Raw genomic sequence first — 15,483 nt, forward strand, 5'->3', positions numbered from 1 at the left:
CAGCATATTTTTAATTAACATCCACTTGTGGGTACAAAGCTAACTATTTGGAATTTACATAAACATGCTTTGTATAAAACTAGAGTGCTTTTTAGGCTAAATTTGTTTTTATATTTGTTAAGTCGCAGAAGCTTCAAGTCTTCTTGCATTTCTGTAAACCTGCTCTGTACCCCTAAATTCTGGGTTGAACTGTGGGGTTTAACTATAGTCACTCTGTAAATGATTAAAAAGCTAAATTAGCCTAAAACTTCTTCAGCATTTCTGTTAGGAAAAAAATGGGAAGCCTTTAGATACTCTTTTTCTAGTATTCAGTCTTAATCATGTTTTTCACTTCAAACTGAAATCCTTTTCTACTTTAAATGTGAGGCTGAAAGTCTTGTGCTGACATGGAGCGCTCATCACCACCAAAAGGACTGAGCAGGGAAGGAAAGGAACCTTGCCTAGCTTTGGCCTTATTTACACTTGGTCTGAGTTGTTATTTGAATGCAAAAACAGAAGGTGGAGGACCTCGCCACCTGAGGCTGGCAGTTAGCTCGTTCTTTTCTGTTTTGAGGGTGTGTTGGTCAGTTATTACTTAGCCACTTGGACTATGTGAAATTAAGCATATCTGTAGTTTTTGCTGTGAATTGATATCCACCATTATTTCCCCCCATTTTTGGGGAGAGTTCATTTTACTATTGGATGTTTACTGATCTTTTTGTATTTGAATTTCTCATATCCCTTTAAACAGTTGTGATCAATTTCATAAAGGAAAGGAAGGGAATTAATATTTATAGTGTCGCGTGTCTGGCACTCTGTAGGGGCTTTACTTTTGTTATTTGATGAAATATTCAAAACAAAAATTTTCTTTAACTGGTTAATAGAAGTAAGGTTGAAAACCTCTGCACCAATCTGCCTCATCTTGGCATCTCTGCCAAGAAATACATGTAAAGAGATGTTGTGGGCTGGGTTTAAAACCCGAGACATAATCAGTGTTGCCGATCCCCAGCATTCCTCTCCCTTCCCTGTCTTGGAAGCCTAATTCCATTCCTTTTAATGCCTCAGTTTTTGTCTTCGATCCTCCAAACCATTTCTTGTGAAATGGGACCCTGGCTCTGAAAGGCACCGCCTGTCTTTCTCCAGACTGGGGTTGGGGTTCATGCCAGTTTTTTTCTCTAGTTCCAGTTGTGTCATGTCTGTCAAAAATGTGCAGAAAGTGACTCCCAACGACCAGACAGCCAGAGCCCACTGTGCCTCATCCTTTTCCCAGAATAAAAAAAACCCAAAAAATGATAACAACAACAAAAACCAACAAAAAGGAATCTCTTCACATGAGTAGAGGAGAAGCTAGACTTACCAAAAGAATTTTTGGTTTTAAAAAGCCTTTGCCTTTTTTTTGGGGGGGGAGGTGTGCCTCTCAGAAAGAAGACAAAGGAGGGCAGCCGCTGTTTTAGCTTTGAGATATTTTCTGTTTGGAGTGGCTTAGGAGCAAGCAAGCCGTGTGTCAATGTCCCAGTTAAGAACAACTGGAAAAACAACATGTTGAAACATGTGTTGGGCACAGAGGGCCTGGAAAAACAATTTCCAAAGTATTTTAACATTTAGAGTAGCTCGGTGGCTTCAAAACAAACTGGTTTTACAAAGTGATCGTGAGATTAAAGCTGTTTCCCTGATGTCAGACACAGCTGATATGGGGAGTGTATCAAACACGAAGCTATCGAGATAGGTGAAGCTCTGAACCACTAATAACAATAAAAATAGGGTCTTAGCTCTGTTAGCCTTCATACATACCACTTATTCTTTCATTGCCACTACTTTCCCACCAAGCTGATTGTCAGCTTCTAGGGCCCACACTGTATTACCTTCTGTTACTTATTCATCCTGGAGCAAAAGACACCGCAGGCTCACTATCGTTGCCTATTCACATGGCATGAATTCAACACGGCACACCTAGCGAATCCTAACATAAGTATTTGGGGACAGCATCTCTTCATCTGGAGCTCAGCCGTAGAAACAGTATTATGTCTTAACTCTGGAAGGAACTGGCTGCGCCGGATTACTGAAAAACAACACAATGTACAGAAAGCCTAGCAGACTGTACATTATGGGCCGTTTAAAGGGTTTTCAGTGGTAATTTTCACCACATCCACATTTGCCAAAGCCGATTTTGGAACTGAATCCCCATGGAAGATACAGTTTCACTGTAAATGTTTGTAGGATGAATAAATGGATGAATGGATTCCACTTCCTATGGATAATTCTAGAATTAGCCATTCATAAAGAGCCTTGACTCTTCTCCATTTCTCCTCATTTCCATCCCATGTTTTTATTTGTGAGAAAGGGGAGCGTGGGAAAATATGTACCAAGTACATAATTTATACTTGATATATCTTTAAATAATAAAACATAGTGAAAGAAACTCTTAATGTTGTTGTTTTTTTTGGTTGCAACAAAAGAAACTTAATGTGATTTATAAATCTTGTAACAACCTTTTTGATTCTGACATGAGAAGAGAAAAAAAATGCAAAGTGTTGATAATAAAATTGCGATACAGCCAGAGTTTTTTAATAGGCCTCTTGGCTTAAGGCAAACAAGCAAACAAAAACCCAACCCTTTTCTTTTCCTTCTTGCTTTTTTAGGGAATAGGAAAAATGAGGTTAAGTAAGAGTTTGGCTCTGTTTGCAGAGGCGACGTCAGGTTTGCCTACACTGGGTGACGGCTGGGGACCTCACTGGGGAGGGTGGGGTGCCTCTAGCACCATGGCTCACCCTCTAAAGCCAAGTCAGAAGTGACACATTCACAGTGTCCCCTTCTTTCCCACCCCAGGGACAGAATGCTGGTAAGTAAACCCTGGCAGGAACCATGGACATTAGTCTCCCATGGGCTCACACTGTGCTTTGGGACAACAGCAGGTCTGCCTGACTCAGCTTCTGCCCTGTCCGAACAGCCTTAGGATGAGTCTGCAGAAAGCGGGTGGTGCCCCGTGGAAAGGATGCTAGTAGATAGATGACTGCAGCTGGCCGCGGCGGAAGTGCTCGCTGGCCTTTTCACGCTGCGCGGCTACTACTGCTGCTAATTTAAACAAGTGGATGCTTCTTGGCACGGCTGTGATGGAAGTGGAGGATTAGAGCCTGGGAGTTAAAAATACAATCCCTGCCATTCATTTGGAATTCCAGAGACCTCTGAAATTTTTTGAATTGGCAAGTGAATGGTAGAGACCGGAAGCATGCACCAAAATAATGCTTGTATCATCTTTTATTAAGGGATCCTAAAAAAAAAATTCCCTACTTATATATGAGTTATTATTTCTGTGTCATAGACTGTAGTTATGCTTGATGAGCAGCCCAAGTGAAAACCTGACTGGAACCTTTTTTTTAAAAGATTTTTATTGGGGAATTGGGGGAATGGGAACAGCAGTGGGGAATTGGGGGAAGGGGAACAGACAAGTTGCTGTTGTTTTGTTGTTCAGTCTAGTTGTGGAGGACGTTGCTTCACTGGCCCAAGTTGGCACCATCATTGCGCTCTTCCTGGGTGAGGCAGATCAGTCGCCGGCTTCTGGACGGCCGCTCACTGCGGCTGCTGGCCGCTCACGCTGGCTGCTGGCTACACACGGTAGCCGATGGCAACCCACTGCAGCAGGGGCTGCAGCCTATTCAGCATCTTAGCTGTAGAGGGCAGTGTCACTGGCCCTCATGTGGGATCCGAACCGGGGCCCTCTGGCGTCCCAGGCCAGCTTTTAAACAACACGCCACTCCACCAGGCCCTGACCGGAACCTTTTAACTATAAATTCCTTGTTGTTTCAAAGAAGCATGTGCTTTCTTATCCAACACACTTCTGTTATGTGAACAGCCACCTTTATTGTGTGGCATGAGAAAGCCAGTTTTTGTAGCTTTGGGATTTAATCTATGAATGATATGAATGTTTTGCTTATGGATGTCACCGCCTAGTACATTTGCAGCCTGACTTTTACCTCTTTGTGTCTTTTATTCTAACGCATTGGACTAGGAGGAGACGCTGCCATTTAGGATTTGGGCAGAACAGAAAAAGAATTGTAACCAGTTGCAGTGTTATGATGAAAGCTGCATTGGGACAAAGAATCATCAATTGGGGTGACAAGAGGGAGGATGACACCTTGGCAGGGAGGTTGATGGCTTTAGAAATCAAACGAAACATTAGCCATGTATCTCTTCAGCGGGGTGAAGAGCCAGCGCTTTGTTTCCGATTGTCAACGTATCTATCCAAATCCAAAAGCCAACTCCCTATTGTCCAACTGAGCTGATGGGGTTCAGCAGAAAGGAACAGTTTACTGGATAGCTCCTCAGTAGGTGGGATCTCCAGGTTACACGTGGGCTGTGAGCTCCACGGCCATGAGCTCCACTGTGCTCACCTCCCACTCTGTCCGGTTTTAGGTGACAGCAGAGGAGTTATCTGGAGAAAGAATGTGTGTCTGGACCTGAAAGAATTAGTAAGCGTGTTTGCCAGCTGTCTTTGTTCTTGTGGTAAGACCCACCTCTGGTGTCAGTCAGAAGAGCTAAGTACCACTGGCAAAAAAACAAAACAAAACAAAAGGCGCCACTCAGAGAAATGCAAGATATGAGTAAGATAGGACGTGCTATTTCCTAGGCCTTGAAATTTAAATAAGGACACACAGCCAGCATGTTTAATTGAAACCCAGGCAGCATTTATCCCTGAAATGCAACAAAAAAAGTAAACTAGCTTTTGCATATTTGTATTTTAATTTTAATTGGGGAAAATTTCAAAACTTTAATGTGAACCCTGGGCAAGTCTTCTTGTCATCTAGTCCAGGATTAGCATTGTCCTAGCATTTGTTGTCTGCCGACAATGGGTCGAATTTATTCAGCCAGCCCTATCTGGGAAATTTTCAACCTCATGCAAATCTGTTTCAGTTTGCATTTTGAACACTGATGGGTTTAAGTGAACTGGTTCCCAACAAGCAAGATGCAAAGCTCTTTCATTTAGCAGTTTGTAAGCAAATAGTTTTCAGCATGTGTACACTGCTTATAACGTTAAGAAGGGGGCGTATTAACCTAGGAAATCAAAAAGGTTTTTAGTGTCTGATTTTTTTAAATGAGACAGTTTACTTATGCCCTAAATGGGGCTTGTGAATATTATGGGTGTTGCAGCAGTATTGTTTTTCAGATGCCTGCTAGGGGCAGAACTGTTTTCTCTGCCCCACAGGGCCATTTCTGTCATCACAAGAGCTTCCGTACCACTGGAACAGAAATATCAGCACCCCCCTCAAAAAAAGCAAGCGTGAAGGGAGAAGTTAAAGAGAAACCGTGATGGTCAGGGGATGAAGTCAAGTGGCACTGAACGTGACCGGAGTTTTAAATCAGTCAGCCTTGGTTGTGTGACCTCAGGCTGCCTTTAAATGCCCACCTCATTGGGGTGGTTCTCTAACTGCCTCCTAGTTGTGGTGGAAAAGAAGAGGCAGGTTGGAGGCTGCTTCTAAGTCCTGTCCTAACAGCTTTGTTGATGGTTAGAGCCCTCAGTAACTTCTGACACTAATGTGAAACGTTACTATGTTAATGAAGTCAGGGGAAGAGTAAGGGGAGTGCAAAGGCTTATATTTGAAAATGAAATCTTTGCCCATGGAAATGAGCAAGCAGCTTAAGTTCCTAAGAACTCTAAATTCTTTCAAAATTAAGTGCTCGTAATCATTCCTATTTTTATATCTTCATATGTTTCCAGCAATACAAAATGTATTACACATAGGCCTCCTGTATTTCAGAAAGTCTTTGTTGTGTGGCTTCCTTCCATAAAGTTAGTGTAATAGGTCATGAACTGGAGGGTAAATTCATCCAAAAACACTAGGCCCTTTCCTGGGCTGTAAGAAGCTGGTGAATTCTATTTTTACAGATAAGATTTTATCTTTGCCTTTCATGGTTCTGCTCTTATCCAGGGTTTTTAAAGATTTTATTGGGGAATTGGGGGAGGGGAACAGTGTTGGGGAACCAGGGAAGGGGAACAGACAAGTTGCTGCCCGTTTGTTCTTCAGTCTAGTTGTGGAGGACATTGCTTCACTGGCCCACGTTGGTATTATCATTGCGCTCTTCCCAGGTGAGGCAGATCGGTCGCCGGCAGCTCACGCCGGCTGCCAGCCACTCACGGTAGCTTATGGCAGCCCACTGCAGCTCCGCTGCAGCCTATGCCGTCCCGGCGATTCGCGGCAGCCCAGCTTTGGGTCGAGCTGTTGTTCACCATCTTAGCTGTAGAGGGCGTAGTGTCACTGGCCCGCATGTAGGATCTGAACCGGGGCCCTGCTGCTCAGAGCTGGTGTCCTAAGCCAACTCTTAACCAACGTGCCACTCGGCCGGCCCTTATCCAGGGTTTTATATTTATAGACGGCCTTTCCTTCTTATACCTACCTGGTACATCATGCACAATAGGTATACAATCCATGCTTGTTGAATAAACTTGAACCAAGTTTTGCCAGCTGTGGGAAGGCTGGAGATGCCATCCATGTGTTCGCTGCCGAGGAAGTGAGCTTGGGAAACCCAGTGAACTGGCCAAGAGATCTGGAGGTGACTTTGGCATTCATAAGTTTCCCTGTTTTACCCTCACAACAAGGAGCCTGGTGCATTTGTTAGTTTTATTCTCCCCTGTCTCATGGGGATTGGTGCTAAGACTAGGATGGGTTAAATGGCGTGTCCAGTTAGGTCATACAGGGTCAGAGCTAGCATTAAAAAGTCAGCTATGTGTGACTCTAAGACTGTGGTCTTCCCAGAGTCCACGGTGTCTACAGTAGGCTGTCTGTCTGGAAGATGCCTATGTGAGCAGTACTTTTATTTGCTGGGCAGTGGGGACCAAGGGCCTAGGGATGATTTAGACCTCAGATGCCCTTGGGTGCGGTAGAGAATGGATTGTCAGATAGAGAGGGTGGGGAAGGGATGGAGGTCGGAAGGAAAACCAGAAAGACTGGAAGAAGGGAAGCTTGGAGGCCTTTGTACTCATCTAGGTAAAAGGTCATACAGGAGGCTGGCGAAGAGGAAATAGGAGCTAAATTAACCATCCCTTGGAGGCTAATGGGAGGGGCCAGACCAAGGGGATGGTGACTGGGAGGGTGGTAATGCTGCTCTCTCCCCCTCCCCATTTCAATAACATTTTAACCCCCAACACAGGATTTCCCTAAGAAATAAAATGGCTTTCTAAGCTTGTGTCTTTACTGAACATTAATCCAAGAAAGAAAAATTCTTTCTCACAACACTGTTTTCTGTAAGCTTCCATTTCTAGACAAATATCTTCTCAGAAGTGCCCACCTTCCTTGCCCCTGGGTGACCTGCAGGTCTTGGCAGCTGAAGCTCTTCTCCGACCTGGGCAGTTCTCTAAGCAGAGACTCCTGATGTGGTTGGAGATGAGGAGTTGGTTTGTTCTTTCTGTGAAAGAAGAAGGCATTCTGGGAAGTCATGGTTAGAGGGACCCTCAAAGGAAGAGGAAAGGCCCACCCCCGTTATCTTTGTTACAGGCACCTTTTTTGTCACACCCCATCGAGGACCTCCAAGTGAAGCCCTGCAGGCTTTTTTTTTTTAGTCCAGGAAAAAAAAATTTGTGGTGTCAGTTTTTCTTTCCCTTAGGAACTGGTATTTTTTCTTTATAAACAACATGAGTCCAGGCAATGGATTCCATTTCCCTTCTGACTTTGGCCACACAAAGCCATGAACCAAAGCTGTAGTTTATCTTCAGTAACTTTTTAGTACCCTCTGACCTGCATATCCACGCATCATTTTCCTTTTTGTACCTTCATGAGTATTTTTGTTTTTATTGGTTATGAAAACAATACATAATCACTGTTAAAACCTGGCAAGTACGGAAGAGTTTAGATAAGGAAAAAAAAAAAGCACCCGTGATCCTATTGGCTATATCACCATAAATTGTTTGGTATCTTTTTAACTTTTTTGTTCCATTTTTCAAATATGAAAACTGAACAGAATATGAATTCATAGAATACACATGTATAGGCAGATTTTATATATATGTATGTATGTAAAAATTTCCAAGAGAAATTAAGACTCTTAAAGACGGCAGAGAGACATTTACTTGAAGTGGATTCAGTGAGGGAGTGAAATCAGGAAGGAGATGAGAGTAATAGGGAAGTGGGGATTAATCTAGCTAAACTGTGGGTCCTGGCAAACAGTAAGGTTATGCTGAGAAATACGAGAAAGGAAATGACTCAGGAACTCAGAGAGGGAGCAGAGATGAGACAGCAACATGAAAGAGTAAATGGCTTGTCCTCCATTTGGGAATGGGGTGAGGGGTGCTAAATGACTTGAACAAGAGGATAATTTAGTTTTCAGATCATATCATCAGCCATGTATTAAGCTCTTGTGAGTAATGCCTTTGCATTTGGCATTCAGACTGGGGGCCAACCCTGGACATCATATTAGCCGAGCCTTTGGGCAGAACTTATGTCCTGTGGACTGGTCTGCAGAAGCTGGGAATTTGAGTGGCTTACTTCTCAGAGTCGTTTCAGAGCAGTGAGAGCTGCTCACTTAGGAAAGGCTCCCTCTTGTACTCGAGTCTTTGGGGAATACAGTGAGTGACACTTTTAATTAACAACTCTGCTGGGAACAAAACTTTCAAAGCCTTGGCTGGGTGTGGAGCTTCAAGGGTGGGCTGCGGAGGCTCCCATGGTCTTGGGGGAGTTCTGGAACTTGAAGCCGTGGCTGAGTTGTACATCTTCGGGGTCAGACCTATGGGAAGGAGGGCCAGAGTGTCTGGCCAGAAAGCCTCGCAGACTCTCTCAGGGGATGGAGGCTGGTCAGCCGCAGTGGCAGCCGCAGGCAAGCTGGGCTCATCTGCCACTTGGGGTGTGGGTCTTTCTGCTCTCCCCAGAGCCAGGAGCCACAGCCCACGTGTTCAGAATGGTGGAATGGGGGCCCAACATTTGGGAATATATCACTCTGGCTCCTGAATTATTCCTACCACTGACTGGTAGCTGAGTGTCTGACCACCGCAGTGTCCTGCAGTGTCTTCCACCATGCCGTGTCTATCGCTCCATCTCACCAGGGCTGCACTCATGCTTGTTCTCGCACAGGACCAGCATCCATGGTGTCAGAGGGTCTGAGAAAGGCTCCTGAAAGAGAGAAGGATTCCCCCTGTGTTGGTACCATAGTGGCAAGTATTTATGTAAGACATGCCTACCTTGGAAAACAAGTTTTAATAGTCTGGGTCCTGAAGTAATAGTTAGTCAAAGGGTTTCTCAGCTCTAATTACTTGGCTAAAAAGCTAGTTCACTTAACTCTGACATCCTCATCAGTTGGTCCCTCACTCTGAAGGTCTGTGATAATTCCCTGAGGCTGGCTGTGAGTTTCCACCAGACCCAAAGTTGACAAGAGGATTTTATGAAAGCTTTAAGCAGAATGACAGTTGTTAAACTGAAGGTGTAAGACCAGTGTTTCTTTTTCAGTTTTCATTTTACCCTTAGGTAATTGATTGTGATCTCTTTAGTTCAGATTTTCTCCCCTCTATTTGTTTTTTTTTTCTTAACAAGATAGTTCTGGTTCTTTGATTTAATTTCTCTCAGTTCATTTTTAATGATTTTATTTGGAGACTGTGGATGGCTCCTACAGTAGTGAAACTCAACAGTTCAACTTAATTTTGCTTTCTTTACTGAGGCTGACTTTTTTTTAAAAAAACTCATACTCATTTAAAGGCCTTTTCTTAGGACAATGTCCAAATTTTCAGTCAAGGCAATGGATGAGTTCTCCATGGCAGTAGCTTCCAGCCTGGGATGAAAAAATCTGAAGAGGGGTTTTAGCAGTAGCAGCATTCAAATGTGAGGTACGGAAGCAAAAGACAAATACAATTTCATTTAAAACTAGTGATAGTGGTTTTCAAAGGAAGTCATTTAAATGTAGGTGTGTTAACAGAGAGAACAATCCTGCTCCTCTTCTTACGGATCTAGGAGGGTCAGTAGTGTGTGTGTGTTGGGAGGGGGGGAGAAGAGGGGGTGATGGGGGGGGGTGACATTATTGCCCGTTGGTTTGAGAGAGGCAAACCTAGTTTAAGGCCCAGAACAAAGGTCTGACCTTTAGCTTCTGCTGTGTGTTGTCTTTGATAAATATAGAAAGATCTCAGATACAGTTCCTAAAACAAAGTTGTGGCACCAGATGAATATGCTCATCTTTAAAAGAAAAAAGTAATAAACTCTCAAAAGAGCTAGAGCTCGTGGAGTGGCACAGTTTATAAGGCATCCAGAGTGACTTGTGATGTGGTTTGGAGGGAGTTCGGCAAAGCTTAAAATCCAGCCCATCCTTCTAAGGACATATCAGAAACTCTGGGCAGAACCTTATGTTGTGCTAGTGTCTCTGAGATTAAGTCATAATAACAAAATACTAGAAGCTGTATATGACCAAAAGCCTAATCATGTTTTCTCCCCCAGAAACCTTTATGCCTCAGCATCTCGGTTTCTCCATAACCTGGCACTTGGCTTCCTACACTTCGTACCTGCTACTCCATTCTCCAGCTACACACAGTTGTTCCCTTGCACCGTAGAACATAAGCTTCTTGAGGGTTTTATATATCACCTAAATGGGCCTCACAGTGCCTTACACTTAGTTAGAGCTCAGTAATGCCTTGTTTATGAGGTTGGTTTCAAGGGCCCTGTCTATGGCTGAGGACAGGCGGAGGTGACCTCATTATGTCAATTACATGAGCCTGGAGAGTGTGGGAGGGCCCTGCTTCTGGAGAGGAGTTCACACTGTGGTATCCGGGGTGCAGGCTCCTTGGGCTGTGGGGAGGTACCCCCGGTTGTCTGTCCCTGGGATGGCAGAAAACCCCTATGAGGGTTTTGGCACATAGGGGCAGCTGGGACAACTAAGTCATAGGCTTGTGTTCAGAGAGTCACCTGCAAAATCCCCAGTGTGGCCCAGTTTGGATGGAGGGTAAGTGACCTGACCTTGCATGAAAACAACTGCAATGTGTCATCTGCTTGTAAGCAGATCCTAAGGGAAGGAGAGCTAAAGCCATTTAACTGTTGTGCTGTTATTGGTGATGGTGATAATGAGAATGATGCTGACAATTAAACAGATAATTGTTTTCCTTCTTTTAGTCACATAGAAAAAATCACCACATGGCAAGACCCTAGGAAGGCGATGAATCAGCCCCTGAATCACATGAGCCTCCACCCTGCTGCCACTTCCACACCAGCACCCCAGAGGTCCATGGCCGTGTCTCAACCAAATCTTGGTAAGCCCAAGCTTGAGTAAAACGAGCGTTCAACCAAGAGGCTGTGGAGCTCAGAAGCAGCTCTGGTTGCCTCAGGGCCTCTCAGGCACCCAGGTAGTGTTTTTGCCTCCCTCGTGGCTGCATTATCTTTCCACCATCTTTGCCTCCTTTCTTGGCCTCTTTGCTACGCAGCTCATGGTAGGCTACCTAGGGTTTACACTACAGTTCCAGTATCCCTTCCAATTGCCTTTATTGAAGTTCTTTGAAAAATCACATGGGCCTCCTGTCTTCATCCAGACTAAAGCAAGTAGGGCACACAGCCCTTTTCTGTGAATTTGGTCCCTGAGACTCCCGAAGGTACAATTCTGGCCTCAAATGCCTTCCTTTCCTCTCTCCCTCCCTCTCTTCCTCTCTCCCTCCTTCCCCCCTCCCTTCTTCTTCTTTTTTTTTTTTTTCATATTGTGTAACTGATACCAGGACAGGTGTTTTCTTGCTTATTGCACTAAATCCTTTCAACAACCCTACAAGAAGTGATAGCATTCCCATTTATAGATGCAGAAACTTTCTCACACAGCTTGTGACTAGCAGAGCTGGAGTTTGAACCAAGGTTGGTTTGATTTTAGAATGTATTCAGCCATTGTATAATCTACAAGTGGCTTCTCCCCATACTTGCCCTGGAATAGTATGACCCACTTGTCACTTCATTTAGAATGTTTAAGTATATGATTTTAGACTTGAGAGGTGATTATTTTCTGCTAATTGACTTAACTTCAAAAGAACTAAAATTCTGCCCAGTAGGGATAATCAGATGTGAATTAATACATTACAGCAGTAGAACTAATCAGCTTTTGTTGTAGTCATTCTCCTTTGCCCCCAAAAACTAAAGACAAGAGGGCCGGTTTTAAAATTTTATAAAAGATGGTACCATTTTCATATAACATTTCCATTTAAACCAAATATCTAGATACTGCTTTATACACAGAACAGTTAATTTTAGAGAATAAAAAGAATCTTCTGTTGGATTTTCAGGAATGAGCAGAATAAAAATGGAAGTCTTTTTCCTAGACACCCTCCTCTCATACTGTGGCTTAGCCAAAGTGAATATGAACTTAAGTAACCCCGAGTCAACTTCAAGTAAATATATTGTCTGTTTTCCCCGGAAGTCTGGACCTACCATTTTTAAAGCTTGCAGATATAAAATATATCCAAAAAGCAAACGACTTGGAGTAACTTCTGTTGTGTTCCTTGTCTAAAGGGCAAATCAAGGAAAATGGCACCAATGCTCCTACCAGCAGTGGTAAACCAAAACTTCCCGTGAGTCATTTGTCCCCAATATATAAGAGCTCAAGTGGAAAGCAGATGCAAGTGTAGTAAAGAAACCACAGATTAGCTGTCATTAGTTTCAAGGTTTCTTCAACCATTTAATTTTCATTAAAAATTCTAAAAACTGATTATTAAAGTATTAACTTTAACTCTGTATTCAGTTATAATTGGAAAAAATCATTTATGGACCTGGTTAAGAAAAATTCAAACACTTTTTCAAAGAGGTGTTCAAAAAGTAAGTCTTCCTCTGATCTCCATTCCTCTGTCTCTCATATGTTGGCTGGAGTCAACCAGTGTTTTCAGTCACATGTATGTAATTCTTCACACAAATGCTAGCATGTTATACCCACTGTTCCACACCTTGCTTTTTCCACTTATATAGCCATGCATATAGAGCCGCCTCATTCTTTTTAAAAAATTACCTAATAACCCAACATATTGGTATGCTATAATTAGTTTATTTAACTAGCCCCCATTGGATGGATATTTAGTGTGTTTCTAGTACACAAACCACTGGAGTTAATTTTTAAAAATTGTGTAACAAGTAGAAAGTAGACTATAAAAAGACCTTAAATGCCTGAAACTTGATACTAAAGGCACATGTGAATCTGCCTGTACACACCACACACACACACCCCAAAAGCCCAATTGCTGGTAAAGTATATCTAAAGAAATTGTAATCTGAATGTCTGAAACAAGTTTACCTGTGGTTCAATAAAATATCTTACTTTTCAGATTTCTAATAAATTGGGGCAGTAAATTTCTCAAGACACGCATTTTGTTTTTTTTCCAACAATATTTGAGTGTTTGCCCATGGCAAAGTGTGCTACTAACCTATAGAGAATCACAGATGTATCCCATAGATGGAAATATAACGGGGAATGCAAAGTAAGCTCCACAGACAGGGATAATTTAGAGAGTCACAATCTGGTCCTAATAATAAGTGACTTACTCAGAATATTTTATTTCAACCTATAGGTCTGCCTGTAGTTTATACTCTTTGTTGTCAGTCTTTAAAAATATAAGGAGCAGATTCTTTTTAAGATTTAGAATATGGTATCTTATTTTCACTATTTTAGAAATAGATATTTTATATATGTTATATATAATATACCTGTCATATGTATTAGCATATGTAAACATATACATATAGTAGCATATATAAATAAATATCTCTCTCTCATTAGTATTTTGAATGTGATTCAAAATTACTATGTCTGTTTTACATCAACTGCATTTTTTTTCTTTTTATCTTTTGACCCGAGCGTATGCTCCTCTTTTTCCTCCTACTTCTTAAATTTACAACGTTGGTCTTTCAAAAGAATATAGCTGACAAATAAGTTAATTTAAGTGATATGTTCCCTTCACTGGGAGATAATTATGTATGTGTGAAAATGATGTCAAAATATAGTTAATGACATTACTATCAGATGATAGAATTTATACCTTTTATAAGCTAATTTAATGTATTTCTAGAGCTGTGCAATAATCAGTCACATAGCTAAATACATTCAGCAATAAACCTCCATTGATTGGGAGTCCATGCTTTGCTCTATGTTAGGTACATAGAGTTAGGGGATCAGACTGTCAAAATTTCAAGCCTGGCCCTGCCCATTACTAGCTGGGTGACTCAGTTAAGTTACTTAATTCTACCTCAGTTTCCCCATATGTAAAATGAGGATTATTTTTATAGTATGAGATTATATGAGTTTATATATCCATGCCAAGTACACAATAGGCTGTAAGTAAGTGTTTATTCTTAATATCATTATTTGTGGAAAGGAAAGTTTTATATTTTATTTAATTATAAAATGTTAGGCTTGAAGACATTTTCATTTCTTCATTGTAACAGCTCTCAAGAAAAAAAAAGATTTATTTTGTGCTGGTTAGAGTGCAAAGGGCTTTAAATTAGGAACAATATTTATTCCTTTCAGTGAGGATAGCGCCCTCTGGTGGAAGTGTTTCAGTCCCCGTTCCATCATGAAATGTGGCTTATAAACCAATCCATATTTTAATTCGGAGAAGAGAACCTATTATTTAAAGGTGTCCTGGATTAATGACTTCGTGAAAACAGAGTATACTTTTGTCAGCCTGCATCAGTATCCAGTGAAAAGGCATCTCTCTCTAGGATGGCAGATTTGTTGTGTATCTAAACTCACTGACTTTTCAAATGCCTCGGTAAAAAGTGAATTAGATTCTGCAGGGAGAAAATGTAAAAAAAGTTTTTTTGCACCTTATTTCAAATAACCATTTCTAGCTTTGTCTAGTTTTTAACTGAAATTGGTTTTGTATTTACCAAATCATGTTGTTTGTCAGGTTTTATCCACTTTGATTCTGTCTGAGCAGATTAGTGACCTTTGAGTCTGAGTGCCCAGAGCTAGTGAATACAAGAAGAAAGGAAGACCTTGGAGGACTTTAGATAATAAAGAGGAGGGAGTACCACTGGGTGGAAGCCTATCACTTGAGGGCCGACAATTTGTTTGAAACCCTCACTTTAATGTAACACAGTGAAGAGGGAAAATGACTACAGATGTGAAAGTTGATATTTTTCATAACACAAACCAGATAGGATCCCATATCTTTTAAGTGGGTTGTTGGTATGATTAATTACTATTAATAACCACTAATATTTTTTTAAGGAGTTAAAAAAAAAATGAAACAAACCAAAAAAGCCAAAAGACTCTACACAGTCCCTATTATAATATACAGCACAATGGGCTTGGGGAAAATGGAGCCTGATAAAGAAATCAGTTAGGATGTGAGGGTGGTGATGGGGCCCCCCCCCCCCCCCGGGGTGCACGGCAGGGGACCTTTTTGTTTAGTGGTTAATGGGAACAACTTGAAGTCAGAACTGACTTTCTCTTGGGTTAGACATTTACTGGTTGCATTAGTTATTTAACTTCTCTGAGTCTCATTTTCCTTATCTGTAATGAGAGTACACACTGCCTCATAAAGTTGTTTTGAGTATTTAGGGACCATGCCTTGGTCCCTGG

The 15,483-nt window shown here is 41.9% G+C and overlaps 1 protein-coding gene across 1 annotated transcript in view; it reads left to right on the plus strand.

The window, feature by feature from the left end:
- WWTR1 (WW domain containing transcription regulator 1) overlaps positions 1–15,483 on the plus strand; it is a 151,669-nt gene that overhangs the window by 82,949 nt on the left and 53,237 nt on the right. Inside the window, 1 exon segment of the mRNA XM_019630718.1 lies at positions 11,052–11,188. Within this exon segment, the coding sequence (XP_019486263.1) occupies positions 11,052–11,188 (137 nt within the window).

Source organism: Hipposideros armiger, unplaced genomic scaffold (genome assembly GCF_001890085.2).
Source record: "Hipposideros armiger isolate ML-2016 unplaced genomic scaffold, ASM189008v1 scaffold_936, whole genome shotgun sequence".
In the NCBI taxonomy this organism is placed as follows: domain Eukaryota; kingdom Metazoa; phylum Chordata; class Mammalia; order Chiroptera; family Hipposideridae; genus Hipposideros; species Hipposideros armiger.